Source organism: Oncorhynchus mykiss, chromosome 17 (assembly GCF_013265735.2).
Source record: "Oncorhynchus mykiss isolate Arlee chromosome 17, USDA_OmykA_1.1, whole genome shotgun sequence".
Classification (NCBI taxonomy): Eukaryota; Metazoa; Chordata; class Actinopteri; order Salmoniformes; family Salmonidae; genus Oncorhynchus; species Oncorhynchus mykiss.
This window is the reverse complement of record NC_048581.1, coordinates 28,076,289-28,095,189: the sequence shown is the minus strand read 5'-3', so window position 1 is coordinate 28,095,189 and position 18,901 is coordinate 28,076,289. Positions and strand designations below refer to the sequence as shown.

General features: G+C 38.9%; 1 protein-coding gene across 2 annotated transcripts; it reads left to right on the top strand.

Annotated features, from left to right (window-relative positions):
* Window positions 1-366: 366 nt before the first annotated feature.
* On the top strand, window positions 367-17,632 carry LOC110493615 (neuroblast differentiation-associated protein AHNAK-like). Of its 2 annotated transcripts, XM_036949576.1 has the most exons (6): window positions 367-691; window positions 11,471-11,504; window positions 11,826-11,946; window positions 12,172-12,344; window positions 12,461-15,008; window positions 15,063-17,632. In XM_036949576.1, the coding sequence occupies exons 5-6, from the start codon at window positions 13,299-13,301 to the stop codon at window positions 16,074-16,076; spliced, it is 2,724 nt and encodes a 907-aa protein (XP_036805471.1). In that variant the 5' UTR covers window positions 367-691; window positions 11,471-11,504; window positions 11,826-11,946; window positions 12,172-12,344; window positions 12,461-13,298; the 3' UTR covers window positions 16,077-17,632. The 2 variants fall into 2 exon arrangements, with proteins under 2 accessions (XP_036805471.1, XP_036805470.1); XM_036949575.1 differs by having other exon boundaries at window positions 12,461-17,632.
* The last annotated feature ends 1,269 nt before the right edge of the window (window positions 17,633-18,901 follow it).

Below are 18,901 nucleotides of genomic sequence, written 5' to 3'. Positions count from 1 at the left end.
GTTGAGTTTGGGTTGATCAGAATGTCAGTACGATTACTTAATTGTCATTAACGATAATTGGAAGGAGGAGGAGCCCCACCTTAAAGGTATGGTTACATAGTAAGAATGTTATGTCTCATAAATCAGTTCTATTCAAGTCTTAATCTCTCAATCATGCCACACCTTCATTGTTGTGCCTTATAATTACCATGAGTAATGAATGAACGCCTAGCTGCCCCTCCCTTGAAACAAGACAACTCTTTGGCACACCTCTGCATTTTTGTTATATCAACAAATATTTTTTTCCACCTGTCTTGGTGTGTTGATAGAGAAAAACAGGGCACTCTCCATCTCACAGTTCCAGTCTTGAGAGGCCAGTTTTCCGTGATCACCCTGCCTACCTGGACTGGAGAATGTGTGTGACAGTTTGTGGCTGGGAAGGGATGCCGAAGATGGAACCAGTTTGTCTGCTTTGGGGAGGGTATGTTTTCGCCGACTGAGGCACGGGGAAGGTATGCTGAAGCTGGAACCAGTTTTTCTGCTTTGGGGAGGGTATGCTTTCACTGAGTGAGGGAGGCACAGGGTAGGCACTCCTACAGGAGTACGGAACACCATGGACTGCTAACACTCAACTTTCTCACATCAGTGGTAAAACTCCTAGGGGGTGAGTAACTACAAACTGCATGGTCAAAACAACCCAATGGAGCCTAAGGTAAGATTTTGATTGATTGTCAATTTACATTTAGAAACTTTTGCTGAAGTACTCCATCCAGACTATATGGTGCCAGGTTCTATTGCTAGTGTTTACAAAGTCCACAATGATGTCATTGTAAGGGTCACTTGTACAACTGAATGCATCTTCTGCATTTAACCCAACCCCTCTGAATCAGGGAGGGGCAGGGGGCTGCCATAATTGACATCCACAGCACCCGGGGAACAGTGGGTTAACAGCCTTGCTCAGTGGCAGAACAACAGATGTTTAGTTTACCATGTCAGCTCGGGAATTTGATCCAGCAAACTTTCAATTACAACCATTCTCCAACACTCTTGTCAGCTCAGGGATTCAATCCAGCAACCTTTTGGTTACTGGCCCAACGCTCTAACCACTAGGCTACCTGCCGCAGCTAGATGAGTATGTCAAGTTTGCAACAGTATGTGCAGGTTTGTAATGCAAATGTCTACAGTAACTATTGGCATAGATGATGTTTAAAAAAAAGAATAATAATAAAATTGTTTTTTTATTGAATATTCGAAACACACAATATACTTGCAGTGAAGCCGCTCAACAACTACATCATACCAGTCATCCAACAGATTCCCATTCAGAGCAACACACAGAAGCATCCGGGGTCAATGCCCTGCTCAAGGGCATGTTGACCGATCTACCACCAAGCCAAAAAAAACGTGAACACGAACCCTCCAAGATCCCCCCCACAGTTCCCCATAGCTGTCCATCAACCATTTGAGACCCCTCCCACAGTCCCCCCAGGAATATAAATAAAAATACAATTAATTCCATTCCCCACCCCCAAGAACCCCCCCAATGCAACAACAACCAAGAGAATGAACTAAAGATTTTTTTAAAGGAAAAGACAGAAGAAAACAGCAAACAATGCAAATAATAATAATAATACATTTCAAACAAAGGACATCAAGGACAACTAAAGTCATATCAGCAATGCCAACGATATGTTTCTGTGCATGTCTAGCACTATTACATGTATGTGGGTGTTATTGTATGTGTTTATTTTAATGAGAGTCTGTGTATATGCATGTGTACAAACACCTGCACGGCATCAGCCTCAGGCAAACCGGCATTAGTTGTAAAAACACTGTCACTTATTGTCATTCAAATGTACTTTTATTATGTTTCATTTAGACTTAAAAAAACATTTACTTTTATCGATGACCATCATTCTATCTCCCACACAACAACTCCACTCCCACTTGACTCCAATTCCACATACCAACCCTCAGCGTCCCTCAGCCCATCCCATCTATCTCTGCTGGCCACCCACAACGGGTTGCTACACAAAACATATCTTTCAACTATGCAGTGATGTTTAACGTACAATTTCAATCAATCTAATCGAATAGAATCCACAGATTGCGAGTTGAAGGTAAATACTTTTACTAAGAGTATTAGTATATTAGTAATTGACTGACCCAGTCTGACCAGATCTCCTAACAGTACTATTTATAGGGTCAATTTTAGATCAATGCTATGCATTTTCAGCCATTCCTGAACCTGAGACCAGAAACAGGCTACCTGAGGGCAATACCAAAATAAATGGTTTATTGATTCTGTATCCTCACAACAAAATCTGCAGAGCTTCGATGATTTTATGCCCCAAATATTCAGCATTTTGTTGGTGGCAAGAATTCTATATAATAATTTTAGCTGAAAAGCACAAAGTCTTGAATCTTGAGTTGTTTTATATACAGTGCCTTGCGAAAGTATTCGGCCCCCTTGAACTTTGCGACCTTTTGCCACATTTAAGGCTTCAAACATAAAGATATAAAACTGTATTTTTTTGTGAAGAATCAACAGCAAGTGGGACACAATCATGAAGTGGAACGACATTTATTGGATATTTCAAACTTTTTTAACAAATCAAAAACTGAAAAATTGGGCGTGCAAAATTATTCAGCCCCCTCAAGTTAATACTTTGTAGCGCCACCTTTTGCTGTGATTACAGCTGTAAGTCGCTTGGGGTATGTCTCTATCAGTTTTGCACATCGAGAGACTGAATTTTTTTCCCATTCCTCCTTGCAAAACAGCTCGAGCTCAGTGAGGTTGGATGGAGAGCATTTGTGAACAGCAGTTTTCAGTTCTTTCCACAGATTCTCGATTGGATTCAGGTCTGGACTTTGACTTGGCCATTCTAACACCTGGATATGTTTATTTTTGAACCATTCCATTGTAGATTTTGCTTTATGTTTTGGATCATTGTCTTGTTGGAAGACAAATCTCCGTCCCAGTCTCAGGTCTTTTGCAGACTCCATCAGAATGGTCCTGTATTTGGCTCCATCCATCTTCCCATCAATTTTAACCATCTTCCCTGTCCCTGCTGAAGAAAAGCAGGCCCAAACCATGATGCTGCCACCACCATGTTTGACAGTGGGGATGGTGTGTTCAGGGAGATGAGCTGTGTTGCTTTTACGCCAAACATAACGTTTTGCATTGTTGCCAAAAAGTTCAATTTTGGTTTCATCTGACCAGAGCACCTTCTTCCACATGTTTGGTGTGTCTCCCAGGTGGCTTGTGGCAAACTTTAAACGACACTTTTTATGGATATCTTTAAGAAATGGCTTTCTTCTTGCCACTCTTCCATAAAGGCCAGATTTGTGCAATATACAACTGATTGTTGTCCTATGGACAGAGTCTCCCACCTCAGCTGTAGATCTCTGCAGTTCATCCAGAGTGATCATGGGCCTCTTGGCTGCATCTCTGATCAGTCTTCTCCTTGTATGAGCTGAAAGTTTAGAGGGACGGCCAGGTCTTGGTAGATTTGCAGTGGTCTGATACTCCTTCCATTTCAATATTATCGCTTGCACAGTGCTCCTTGGGATGTTTAAATCTTGGGAAATCTTTTTGTATCCAAATCCGGCTTTAAACTTCTTCACAACAGTATCTCGGACCTGCCTGGTGTGTTCCTTGTTCTTCATGATGCTCTCTGCGCTTTTGACGGACCTCTGAGACTATCACAGTGCAGGTGCATTTATACGGAGACTTGATTACACACAGGTGGATTGTATTTATCATCATTAGTCATTTAGGTCAACATTGGATCATTCAGAGATCCTCACTGAACTTCTGGAGAGAGTTTGCTGCACTGAAAGTAAAGGGGCTGAATAATTTTGCACGCCCAATTTTTCAGTTTTTGATTTGTTAAAAAAGTTTGAAATATCCAATAAATGTCGTTCCACTTCATGATTGTGTCCCACTTGTTGTTGATTCTTCACAAAAAATACAGTTTTATATCTTTATGTTTGAAGCCTGAAATGTGGCAAAAGGTCGCAAAGTTCAAGGGGGCCGAATACTTTCGCAAGGCACTGTATCAACTCATACCATGGAATCGGTACATCAAAAATCTCTTCCCAACTATTTTGCAATCAATATGGCACAGTTGTCAACATCCTGGTCCTCAAATGAAACTGGTATACTTTCCTATTTATGCTATTTTTATTCCTCTGTCAGTTTTGATCCTTTATATTGAGCAGACAGACCAGTTCCCGACCTCCTCCCGCTGCCACCCGCCTCCTCCATTTTTGGGGTAATGCTGTAATCCATTGGTTGTACTCTTGCATTGTACAGACCTTTCTGTACAATTCTGATTTTATAAGAGAATTACCGAAATTGAAAAAATCCAGGCATTTATAAATAAAATCCAGTCTTACTTTGTAAAATGCCTTTTCGAAATCCGCTATAAATACCATTCCTGGCTTCTTATATGTTTCATGATGTTCTATTATTTCTAATAGTTGTCGTATATTATCTACAATGTATCGTCTATGTAAAAAACATGTCTGATCAGGATGAACAATACCCGATAAAACCCTTTTAATTCTATGCATTTTGATAGTATTTTTGCATCACAACATTGAAGTGTAAGGGGCCTCCAGTTCTTTAGATAAACTGGGTCTTTATATTTGCCATCTGGGTCCTGTTTTAATAATAGAGAAATCAGACCTTCCTGCTGAGTACCTGACAGACTACCATTTCTATAGGAGTAGTTAAAACAATCTAACAATGGAGCTTTTAGTATATCAAAAAATACTTGATATACCTCTACCGGTATGCCATCAAGCCCTGGGGTTTTTCCAGACTGAAAGGATTTAATAGCCTCAAAAAGTTATTCCTCTGTAATTTGGCCTCAGCACTGATCTTTCTGTACATTTGTTATTTTTCAATGATTTATATTATTTAGAAAGGATTCCTTACCATAATCTTCATTCAGTGGGAAAGGATGAGACGGAAAAGAGAACATCTGCCTAAAATAATTTGCTTCCTCTTTTAAAATATAATTCGGAGAATCATAGATGACTTCTGCCGAAGTCGTCGCCTCTCCTTGTTCGGGCGGTGCTCGGCGTTCGACGTCACCGGTCTTCTAGCCATCATTGATCCATTTTTAATTTTCCATTGGTTTAGTCTTGTCTTCCCACACACCTGTTTTCAATCCCATTCATTACCTGTTGTGTATTTAACCCTCTGTTTCCCCTCATGTCTTTCTCAGAGATTGTTTTGTCACTGGTGTTTATTGTCGTGTTGGTGCGCGACGGGTCCTCGTACCCATGTTTGTTCATGTCTGTACATTTAGTGTTATGGAGCATGTTCCGTGGACATTTATTAAAAGACTCCATTTACACTCCATTTTGACTCTCCTGCGCCTAACTTCCCTGCCACCTATACACACGACGCTGACAATGACTTCAGTAATGAGTTTCTGCAAATTATTTTTGTTAACTTTCCTGTATTGGAGATTCCGGAAGAACTTTGTGCATTTTTCTCCATATTCCATCCAGTTTGCTTTATTTTTGTAATAAATTACATTAGATTGTTAACTTATTAACTCTAACTTATTTTGTATCTCTGTAGTATAGTTTTTATTGCTATCTACCTGTACTATTAGTTCAGGGATTTCACATGTTAGTCTTGTCTCTTTAGACAGAAACTGCTTTTTTATTATTGATGAATATTGAATTGAATGATCCCTTAAGGTACATTTAAAGGTATCCCAAACAATAAGGGGATTTGCTGAACCTATATTATACTGGAAAAAGTCAGTTATAAATTATTTTGTCTTAGTTAAAAATAAGTTGTCCTCCAGTAAACTTTGATTACATTTCCAATACCCCCGTCCATGTGGAAAATCTACAAGAGTTATGTGAATGCCAATTAGATGATGATCCGATCGCATTCTGTCTCCTATTAAAACTTTTTTAACCTTTGATGCAAGAGAGAAAGAGACAAGAAAGTAGCCAAGACGATTAGCTTGATTAAATCTCCTCCATGTATATCTCACTAGGTCAGGGTTTTTTAGTCTCCAAATTAGAGGTCGACCGATTATGATTTTTCAACACCGATACCGATACCGATTATTGGAGGACCAAAAAAGTCGCTACCGATTAATCGGACGAGTTTTTATTTTTTTTATTTGTAATAATGACAATTACAACAATACTGAATTAACACTTAATTTAACTGAATGTAAAACATAAATAAAACCAATTTAGCCTCAAATAAATAATGAAACATGTTCAATTTGGTTTAAATAATGCAAAAACAAAGTGTCGGAGAAGAAAGTAATATGTGCCATGTAAAAATATGTGCCATGTAAAAATATGTGCCATGTAAAAATGTGTGCCATGTAAAATATGTGCTTTGTAAAAAAGCTAACGTTGAAGTTCCTTACTCAGAACATGAGAACATGAAAATTGGTGGTTCCTTTTAACATGAGACTTCAATATTCCAAGGTAAGAGGTTTTAGGTTGTAGTTAATATAGTATTTATAGGACTATTTCTCTCTATACCATGTCTCTCTATACCTGGGCTCGAACCAGGAACACATAGACAACAGCCACACTCGAAGCATCGTTACCCATCGCTCCACAAAAGCCGCGGCCCTTGCAGCGCAAGGGGAATAACTACTCCAAATCTAAAAGCGAGTGACGTTTGAAACAGTATTAGCGCACACCCAGCTAACTAGCTAGCCATTTCACATTGGTTACACAAGCCATTAGGCTGATAGGCTTGAAGTCATAAACAGCGCTGTGCTTGCGAAGAGCTGCTGGCAAAACGCACGAAAGTGCTGTTTGAATGAATGATTACGGGCCTGCTGCTGCTCAGTCAGACTGCTCTATCAAATCAGACTTAATTATAACATAATAACACACAGAAATACGAGCCTTTGGTCATTAATCTGATCGAATCCGGAAACTATCGTTTAATAAACAAAACGTTTATTATTTCAGTGAAATACGGAACCGTTCGGTATTTCATCTAACGGGTGGCATCCCTAAGTCTAAATAGTCTTGTTACATTGCACAACCTTCAATGTATGTCATAATTACGTAAAATTCTGGCAAATTAGTTCGCAATGTGCCAGGCAGCCCAAATTGTTGCATATACCCCGACTCTGCGTGCAATGAACGCAAGAGAAATGACACAATTTCACCTGGTTAATATTGCCTGCTAAACTGGATCAGTAGTTATAACTAGTGATTATGAATGACTGTTTTTTATAAGATAAGTTTAATGCTAGCTAGCAATTTACCTTGGCTTCTACTACATTCGCTTAACAGGCAGGTGCAATGGTTAGAGCGTTGGACTAGTTAACTGTACGGTTGCAAGATTGGAACCCCTGAGCTGACATGGTGAAAATCTGTTGTTCTGCCCTTGAACAAGGCAGTTAACCCACAGTTCCTAGGCAGTCATTGAAAATAAGAATGTGTTCTTAACTGACTTGCCTAGTTAAATAAAAGGTATAAAAAAATAAAATAAAACATTTTAAATAAAAAAATAATCTGAAATCGGGGCCCAAAAATACTGATTTCCGATTGTTATGAAAACTTGAAATCGGCCATTCCGATTAATCGGTCGACCTCTACTCCTAATATCCACTATTTCTAAAGTGTCCATAACATTTGTGATTTCCTTAAGGGCACGGTGATGATAGTGTGTAGAGTGATTACCTTTACGGTCCATTGAGGTGCTTAACACTGTGTTATAGTCTCCTACCATAATGACTGGATCATTTGTTGCCTGTAAATTCAATAAATTGGTATAAATATTTTCGAAGAAGTGTGGATCGTCCTGATTTGGACCCTAGAAATGAATGAGCCAAATCTCTTTTTCGTCCACTTTCATATTCAAAAGGATCCACCTTCCTTGCGAATCATTCCTGACTATTTGCACATTCAGATTTACATTTTTGTTAATTAATATCATCACACCCTTTGAGTTCCTTTGTCCATGACAGAAAATAATTTCACCACCACATTCCTTTTTTCACGCAACTTCATCTAAGGATGTAGAGTGAGTTTCCTGTAAACAGTACATGTTATATTCCTTTTCTTTTAGCCATGTAAAGACTGATCTTCTTTTTTTATAATCTGCTAAACCGTTACAATTATAACTGGCTTTACTTATTTCACCCCTTACCATAACTAGACACTATTCTCAGTCTAAATTGACCATAATTAGCGCTTGTAAAGTTACTGATTTCAGAGGTATTATGAAGGTCAAACTATAGCTTTCAAATGTCTGATATTTTGAATTCAAGAAATAGGTTCTAGCAATATTTGTTTTATTCCTTTGTCTGTTTGCCTGTGAGCCAATGCCACAGATGTTAGAAAATTGAGACAAGATATTATGTGTGTAGTGTCGTGGCAATTTCCTGTATTACCCAATGATGAGAGAGCAAACCACACACCAGTCAGAGTTATTTAAACTTCATCTTTAATTATATGAGCTTCACCATAGCCCTGTGACTCTCAGATCAATTCAGTGTCTATAAATGAATTCTGAGAGTGCTTACAAAAGAATACTTAGTATTTTTTATAGCCAAGATACACCCCTCTCAACTCACATGACGAACCACAGATCTTAGGAACTTCACAAAGGGCCTTTTACTTGAGAGAGGAGTATCCCATAGCCAGATAGCATTAGCTATAAATTATTGTTCAGTTTGGTCTCTAATCTTCGATTCTAATCTCGTTCCTGGTACTTCATAGTACCAAGACATTACCTCACTATCTGGAATGCTCTTTAGGCTTTATTGGCCAAAGACATCTTAAATCTCCTCTGTCAGTGCTATCTCATAGAGGCCCATCCTCAGTGGAACACACACACACAATAGTTAACGGAATACTCTATTCTGTCGAATAAAACAACCATTCTAATGCAATACAAAGATTATAAAATAATCTTACAAGCACTATAACATAATCTTGCCATTTTCCACAACATCTCCCCATCACATGGTTTAACAGATACATTCACATTGGAAGACACTGTTCAATTCTGACTTCTCCCTTTCTGATATTCTGCATATTACCAGACATGTAAAAGACAAGCCTGACCTCTCCCCTCTCTGGGCCCCAAGAGGAAAATGCAACTGCCAACAGTATAGTCCAAAAGAAGACATTCTAATGACAAGTATAAAGTAAATAAAACCTCTTATTTATCTATGTTACCAAACTAATTCTGATTCAGCTATGACAGTAGCAAATCTGAGTAGGTTAATGTGTATGATATTGGATGTGATATAGTGAGTGTGTACAATGTCTGTATAAGAGTAAGACTATAATGTGTGATGTCCAAATAAATTATAACTCTGCCAATTTGCATGGTTGAGTGTCTATGTGTGTAACATGTAGTGCGTATAGCCTTAATATTCATGATGATAATTGTAATCCATATTGTATCACCATCATAGTTGCATCATAATTACCTTTAACATAATTGAAAAATACATCCCAGCATTTCCATAGCAATTGACGTTTCACATGATCATGAAAGAGACCTTGCATTACTCTAGACGGATTCACTACAGTACAAATGTATTCCGTACAATATGTTATTATTCCCTAATGCCCCTATTCTGATATCTTCCCCTTGCTTGTTGTAAACATATATAAACTTGTAGACAAATACATAAATAAGATAGACAAACAATAAACACATTAAATTATAAAACAGTTCTTGACAATAGAGAGAGAAGAGAAGGGAAGGAGAAAAAGAGAGAGTGAGAGAAGAGAGCGAGATCAGGTGTGTGTGTGTATGTATAAGTCCGTATGTGTAAGCAAGCATGTAATTGAGTACGTGTGTGTTCATATCCACTTCATAATGTTCAGATATTTTTACAGTTCCCATACCTTCTTTTTTTTCGTAACCTGAAGTCCCTGTAGAATTTAGTACAGCCACGATGTTATGGATTATGTTTTAATATGCTGATCCGAAACATTTTATACCTGATAAAAATATATTAAGGATGCATATAGAGTAGGATAAATCATACATTTAGAGACAGTCTGAACTGGCATATTTTTGTACAGTAGTATGTACAGTACAGTACATACAGTACATACTACATTAAAAGTTAAATATTCACAAGCATACAGTTTGTCTTGAGTGAATAGAGAGCTCATAAAATACAACCTTAGACTTGGAGAAAATCTCAGTCAGCCTCTAATCTCTTACAACTCTGCACAATGTGAATGAAAGACAAATAATATGAATTATTTGAACAGAGTAAATGTCAATAAATTGCCATGTTTGCAGCTTTTAGCTTACTGTCAGTCCACTCAGTCCACTCTTTGAGGGCATATACAGATAACTGCCAAAATAAAGGAAACACCAACATAAGTGTTGGGCCATCATGAGCCATAAAAGCTTCAATGCACCTTGGCATAGATTCTACAAGTGTCTGGAACTCTGTTGGAAGGATGCGACACCAGTTTTCTACGGGAAATTCCATAATTTTGTGTTTTGTTGATGGTGGTGTAAAATACTGTTTCAGGTGCCACTCCATGGCATTTGGTTTACATTGTTTTCATGCTCATCAAACCATTCAGTGACCACTCATGCCCTGTGGATGGGGGCGCAGCCATGGTAGCCAAAATGATGGCCAAATTAATGGCCTGCCCAGCATACTTTGTATCAATATATCTTGTATCCTTTATTTATTCAAGAGTTTCCATTATTTTGGCAGTTACCTGTAGTTATTGTTACCTGTAGTTATTCAATCTCTGCTCCTGAATTAAAGTTATTCCATTCAAAACATTATGGTTGACTTAAAAGCAATAGGGGAATATTGAAACACATAGTTTAATAAGTCTGAGTGATTCATATTTGTACATATTCATGTTTTGGGTGTACAGTATTTGATGATGAAGTTAATGATGATGATGATTATGATAAATGTGGAACACATTATTGTTCATAGAGCAGTAGTCTCACGAAGCATGTGACACAAATCACTTACAGGACCTGAAAGAACATACCTGAAGCGGTTGTTTTCAAATCGCTTTATTTGAGCCCCTGCCACGGCAAGCTTTTCATAATAGAAACTGTTGGGTGTGGTCGTTTCGGAGTTTACTTTTAAAAAGGAAACACCAGACTATTGTGCGCTGTGTATATATATATATATATCCCTGGAAAAACTTGTTCCTGTGTTTCACTCCATGTCCCAAGGCCATACCTCGAATACCTCAAATGGGCAGCTACCTGGGTGTCAACCATCTGCCAATTTGCATATGTAAACAGGTTATCAATCCCCCATAGCTCCCCATTAGTCATGGTTTCAGCTGATATAGTGTTTTATGTTCAAAGGGGTAAAATGAGCTGTGACATTATTGTCTAATTTCTTTGCATTTGATACTCTTGAAGGCTATGAAAGTATGATGCTGTATTTAGACTACTTTTGATCATTATAGCGTGAAACCAAGTTGAGCACTTATTTTCAAGTGATTCTTTCCTCCTCAACAGGTTTAGACAGAAGAGCTTTTCATAAAGGATCATGGTATGTGAGATCATTCATCCATTAGCCATGATGATGGTAATAACAAGCATATTCCAACACAATAAGCTAAGCAACAGGAAACTGACTTTTTGAAAAACACCTATGCCTCAGCATTACTTTCTAGAAGTGCATGCCATTTCAAACATCTATTTTAAAAAGTTATTGTGTTATAGATTTGTAAATGATTGTAAATAACATGTATTTGTACGTTTATTGTTCATTGTCGGCATTTGATGATTGGGTTATTGAAACATGACCAACACTGAGGCCACACGCCTGTCTGCACATTTCTTATAACTATGTTTGTATGTCTGCTTTTAGGCAGGTGTCCGCAGCGGGAGGAGGCCCTCTGGGGGGCTGATGCTGGAGGAATCAGAGAAAGGACGATTGGTCGTCTCCAGTGTTGTCGATGGCTCCTTGGCCAATCAGGGGCTCAAGGAAGGTATGACTTTTGAGTCTATTATTTAATGTATAAAAATGTTGTTGAGTCTCAAAGCTCCCCCCCAAAAAAAAAAAAAAACTTGAGCTTTCACTTTTGTGATTTTTCTCTGACTTTTGTGCATCAATAAAATACATAGCTGTTTTTAAGGCCACATTTAGAATCATTGACATTTTCAGTCAACATGCTTTAACTGTGTTTCACTTTGAGAAATGTTATTTTTTTCAGGAGATGAAATTGTGGGTGCCACGATCAACTTTGACCAACTTTCAAAAGACGATGTGTTGAAAATACTGAAGCTGATGGATGATAATGGATTTGATGAGAAGGTTCAAGTTCTGACAAAAAATAATTTGCGCAAGAGTATGGGGACCTTGGACAGCATCAAAGCACCAGAGGAGGTTTGTGGAATACATTTAAAGTTAAACAGAATTAGCTGAATAACAAATAAAGTACATTTTCAAAAGGTTGTTAGATCAATTATATCCATTGTTATTGGATAGCTTTCTCTTTGCAGATGCTGAAGGATTCCTATAACAGACTCAATGCCAAAATAAAGAAAATAAGTTCATGAAAGAGGACAGCTCTGGACAACCTACTGGACAACCTTTCCCCTAGCTTCTGGGGAAAGAGGCTCTCCTAACGGACAGGTGAAAGGCAAGGAACCGAGACCTCTCTGGGCCAAGCCTAATGTCAGAGGAACAGACTCTACAGTGACTCTCGATGCTCCTGGTGGAGAACTTTCATTGCCTAATGCCAACATGAGTACATCAGATCTCTCTCTAGCTCATTTGAATGGGTCTTTAGGGGCTGATCCTGATGTCAATATCTCAGATTTACCTTCAGTAGACCTTAAAGGTTCCAAAATAGATCTAGAATTGCCAGATTCAGACATTGGTATCCCATCTGGGAAGATCAAAACACCAAGTCTTGGAATGGCTGACTTTGCTATATCTGGACCAAGAGTTAGGAATCCAGACCTGGACCTCTCAGCGGTTGAGATGTGTCTATCAGACGTCAGTTTGCCTGACCTCAGTACTCCAGATATTGATATACCCTCAGGTAAATTCAAACTAAAGAAACCACATGCAGAACTCAAAGCTCCTGATTTCGATGTGGATGCCCCCTCTGGTAAACTGAAGATGCCCAAATTTGACGTCTCTGGCCTAAAAAGAACAGATCTGGGAATTGATGATGATGATGTAAAAACAACAAAAATAATTCTCAAAGCTCCCAAGATAAAAGGCGGACTTGATGCACCTGACTTGGACTTACCCAAAGTCGACCTAAAATCACCTAAATTAGATGTCAACACTCCAGATATTGACATAAACGCACCCTCAGAAAAATTCTAAATGCCAAAGTTTAAGATGCCTATATCCAGCCTTTCGGGCCCTAAAGGACCAAATGTTGGCATTGATAGAGACTTGGATGGACCAGATCTGAGCTTATTATCTTCCAAATTAAAACGGCCAGACTTGGATGTTGGTAGCCCATCTGGAAAATTAAAGATACCAAGTCTAAAGGTGCCAGACTTTGGCTTCTCGGGGCCAGATGTTCAAGGGCCCGACTTAGAGGTAAAGACTTCAGACTTGGATCTTTCCGCCCCCAAGTTTAAAGGGGGAATTAGTCCCCCAGATTTAGATCTGCCAGATGTAGACCTCAAAGGCCCCAAATTAGACCTCAATGCTCCAGATTTTGACATAGATATGCCCTCAGGTAAAGTCAAAGTACCTACATTGAATAAACCAAAGGTTGATCTGAATGCTTCTGATCTGGACATCGATGGGCCCTCTGGTAAACTGAAAATGCCCAAATTCAATCTCTTTGGCACATTGCCAAAAGGACGAGGTCTAGACATAAATGCAGGTGTGAAATCACCAAAGTTAAAAGGTGGGATTGATGCCCCTGACATGGATTTACCAGACATTGACCTCAAAGCCCCTAAATTAGATGTAAACACTCCAGATGTTGACATTGATTCACCCACAGGGAAATTCAAAATGCCCAAAATGAAGATGCCTACATTTGTCACGAAAAGACCTGATGTTGACAAAGATGGAGATCTAGAGGGGCCAGGCCTGAACTTGTCTGCGCCAAAATTGGACATAGAAGCACCCTCAATGAATCTCAAAGGTCCCAAAGCAGACCTAAACATTCCAAATGCTGATTTGGGAAGTCCATCAGGGAATTTCAAAATTCCAAGTTTCAAGATGCCAGATTCAGGTTTCTCTGGACCAAAGGTTAAAGTGCATGACTTTGAGGTAAAGACTCCAGGCTTAGATCTTTCAGCCCCCAAGTTTAAAGGAGTAATTAGTCCCCCAGATCTGAATCTGACAGATCTCAAAGGCCCCAAACTAGACCTCAATGCACCAGATGTAAACTTTAATGTGCCCTCAGGTAAAGTCAAAGTACCTACATTGAAGAAACCAAAGGTTGATCTGAATGCTCCTGATCTGGACATTAACGGCCCCTCTGGTAAACTGAAAATGCCCAGATTTGGGCTGTCTGGTAAAATGCCAAAATCCACAAAACTGAATCTCAAATCCCCAACGATAAAAGGGGGAATTGATTCCCCAGACCTGAATTTTCCAGATGCTGATCTAAAAGCCCCTGAACTAGATGTGAATACCCCGGATCTTGACATCAGTGCACCCTCTGGTAAATTCAAAATGCCCAAATTCAAAATGTCTAAATTCAGAGGCCTAAAGGGACCAGATGTTGACATTGATGGAAACTTGGAGGGCCCAGATATTGATATCAATACCCCCACAGCTAACCTCAAAGGTCCCAAAACAGGTCTAAAAATGCCAGATTTGAAGATGCCTGGTTTCGGGCTATCTGGGCCAAATGTAGACAAACCTGACTATGACTTACCTGATATTGACCTCTCAGCCCCAAAGCTAAAAGGGGGCATCAATCTCCCAGATTTGAGACTACCTAAGGGTCATCTCAAAGGGCCCAAACTAGATCTCAATGCTCAAGACTTTGATGTTGACACTCCCTCTAGTAAACTGAAAATGCCCAAATTTGGGCATTCAGGTACTATGCCAAAAGGACCAAATGTAGACATAAATGCAGGTGCGAAATCACAAAAGTTAAATCTAAAAATGCCAAAGATTAAAGGTGGGATTGATGCCCCTGATATGGATCTACCAGACATGGACCTCAAAGCCCCTAAATTAGATGTAAACACTCCAGATATTGACATTGATTCACCCACAGGGAAATTCAAAATGCCCAATCTGAATATGCCTAAATTTGGAATGAATGGGCCAAGTATTGACATAGATGGGGATATAGAGGGACCAGACCTGAATTTGTCATCTCCCAAACTCAAGGGGCCCAAAGCAGACCTAAACCTTCCAGATGCTGATATTGACAGTCCACCAGGAAAATTCAAAATGCCTACTTTCAAGACACCAGATTTAGGTTTCTCTGGAACAAAAGTTAAGGGGCCTGACTTGGACCTTTCAGCCCTCAATTTTAAATGGGGAATTAGTCCCCCAGATTTGGATCTGCCAGATGGAGACCTCAAAGGCCCAAAACTAGACATCAATGCACCAGATGTAAACTTTAATATGCCTTCTGGTAAAGTCAAAGTACCTACATTGAAGAAACCAAAGGTTGATCTTAATGCTCCTGATCTGGACATCGATGGGCTCTCTGGTAAACTGAAAAAGCCCACATTCTTGCTGTCTGGTACAATGTCAAAATCCCCAGACTTGAGGCTCAAAGCTTCAAACATTAAGCGGGGAATTGATGTTCCAAACATTAATTTACCAGATGCTGACCTCAAAGCCCCTGAACTAGATGTGAATGCCCCAGATCTTGACAGCAATGAACCCTCTGGGAAATTAAAAATGCCCAAATATAAAATGCTTAAATTTAGAGACCTAAAGAGACCAGATGTTGACATAGATGGAGACTTAGAGGGCCCAGATATTGATATCAATGCCCCCACAGCTAACCTCAAAGATCCCAAAACAGGTCTAAAAATGCAAGATTTGAAGATGCCTGATTTTGGGCTATCTGGGCCAAATGTAGATGAACCTGGCTATGACTTCCCTGATATTGACCTTTCAGCCCCAAAGCTAAAAGGGGGAATCAGTCCCCCAGATTTGAGACTATAGTAAGAGTCATCACAAAAGCCCAAAACTAGACCTCAATGTTCCAGATATGCCCTCAGGTAGATTCAGTGTTCCAACCATAGAGAGGCCAAGTGATAGCATCAAAGCCTCTGATTTTGACATCAACACTCCTACATTCAAAATGCCTATGCCTTGGTTGTCTACACCAAAAGGACCAGATCATGACATCAGTGCTGACCTAGGTTAAATTGTCAAAGATGAAGGTTGGATTGGTTCACCAGATCTGGACCTACCTGCAAATGACTTAAAAGCCCCTAACATAGATTTAGACACTCCAGATATAAACATTGATTCACCATCTTGGAAATTCAAAATGCCTCACCTCAAAATGCCTAAATTCAGCCTTTCTGGTCTGAAAGGTCTAGATGCTGGAATAGATGGAGACATTGAGGGACTGGACCTGAGCTTGTCAACCCTGAAAGTAAACATGAGGATTGGTAGTCCAGATTTAGACATAAATGTTCGTCATTAAAATTGCCTCAGTTTGGAAGTCGCAATTGAAGGGCAGTATCAGATATGGACTTTATGAAAACAAGTTACATTTCTCCTCCAAAGGCTATAGTGAATCTAAAAGCACCAGACTTGAAAGTTAGTCACCCAGATGTCAGCCTGAGCATACCCAAAGCTGATACCAGAAGCCCAGAATACAAAGTGACATCTCATAGTAAACGCAAATCTGATATCCCAGGTGGAACGCATATAAAATATTTGATATGCCAGGTGGAGTACATATACATGTGCCTGTTGGGAAGTCTAGGAAGGTCAAAGGAAGAGCTAGTTATCCCATTGCAGATATTGATTTGCCAAAAGTTGATTACCAAGTGTCTGGTGTATCTGAGAGGTTCAGACCTTAACCTTGATGACCTCACAGTGAAATTCTAAATTCCCAAACACAAGACTTCTAAACTGGGTAGTTATACAAGAATACCAGATATAGACTCAAGTTTTCCCAGTATTAATGCCTCAGTCCCTAAACTCCCACCCCAAAGTGTGGATTAGTGGTTTCACAGCCATATTTTAATTAGAGAAGAACTGACCTCAAGGGCAATAAACATCATAGGAAAGCACCAGCTGGTGAAACCGACAGATAAAAAAAAGTCCAAAACAGTCTAAAATTGTTATGTCCATGACAAATTTGACTCATGGTTCAAACCCCAAAATTTCTGAAGATCAATAATATTTGATCACTGCAAAGTATTTCCCATACATGTCAAAGATGATGTACCAAACGGAACTGGGAGCCTGAAAAATCGGCACAAGGAAGAGTCAAACCGTAGATCTCATACACTCAGAAGTCTCGACTTCAGTTCATCAAATGTGGACCTTAAAGTTCCAGAAGCTGAGAACTTAAAAAGGGTCAAAACTTACAAAGCTTACATAGCATTCAGATAACTGACTAAGTGTAATTTTAGGCTTGTTTTAATCACAATCTTCTGTTGAAACATAATGCAGAAAACTTATGTTACTTGAACTTAGTTGTACTTTTTATGTAAATTGATTGGTATTTGTTATGAATGTTAAAATTAAATGTGTAAAGTCAAATTGTCAAATTGTTTTACAAAATGGATGAAAAGCTAATTGAAAAGGTGTTTTAACTGTACATTTGCTGTATTAAAATAATTTGTTTTGTCTTTACAATAATGCAAGAAAACAATTAATTCAAAACAACTTCCAACTGCATTAGTCTAGGCAACATTATTCTGACCTGATCCTGACTGTTATACTCACAGACAATATTTTTACATTTTTTTTCTATCCTAAGCTGTCAATTATATGCATATTCTAGCATCTTGTCCTGACAAAATATCCCGTTTACTACGGGAACGTTATTTTTCCCAAAAATGAAAATACTGCCCCCTAGTCACAAAAGGATAATGCAAGAAAACAATTAATTCAAAACAACTTCCAACTGCATTAGCCTAGGCAACATTATTCTGACCCGATCCTGACAGTAGGCAGTTTGGACTTGAAATAACGTCTGGAAAATTCATTCTGTCAAGTATGATAAAACATTTAACTCAACTGCTATTTTTGTAGAACTATTTATTTATTAGTTTGATTTAAAAATTATAGTATTGCTTCACCTATTAGAGATTTTTACCTCCCACCGCTAATACCTGACATTGTCTTACCACACTTGACTCTACACAACATAAACATCATCAGTACAATATCTTTGGAATCACTGCACGACATTTCTGGTATTTCATTCCAAACAATGTGTGTAAGTTGAGAGGTCTTCAATTTTTACTGAAATGTAATTATATTCTTGAAAGATTACCCGCTAAATTGGCTAGGTTTCACCAACAAGCTTTAATCAAATCAAACTTTATTTGTCACATGCGCCGAATATAACAAGTGTTGACCTTACCGTTAAATGCTTACTTACAAGCCCTTTAACCAACAGGTCAGTTCAAGAATAGTTAAGAAAATATTTACCAAATAAACTGAAGTAAAAAGTAACACAATAACATAACAGTAACGAGGCGATATAGGTTAGTTGAGGTACAGGTTAGTTGAGGTAATTTGTACATGTAAGTAAGGGTGAAGTGACTATGCATAGATAATAAACCGTGAGTAGTAGCAGAGTACAAAACAAATAGGGGGGGGGGGGGCTGTTAAGGACCCTTTTGGTCCTAGATTTGGCACTCTGGTACCGCTTGCCGTGCGGTAGCAGAAAAAACAGTCTACGACTTAGGTGACTGGAGTCTTTGACAATTTTATTGGCTTTCCTCTGACACCGCCTTTAGGTCCATGATTGCAGGAAGCTTGGCCCCAGTGATGTACTGGGCCATATGCACTACCCT

Excerpts from the sequence above, each read along its gene's own strand:
- LOC110493615 (XM_036949575.1), top strand. The coding sequence starts at position 13,299 with ATGCCAAAGTTTAAGATGCCTATATCCAGCCTTTCGGGCCCTAAAGGA.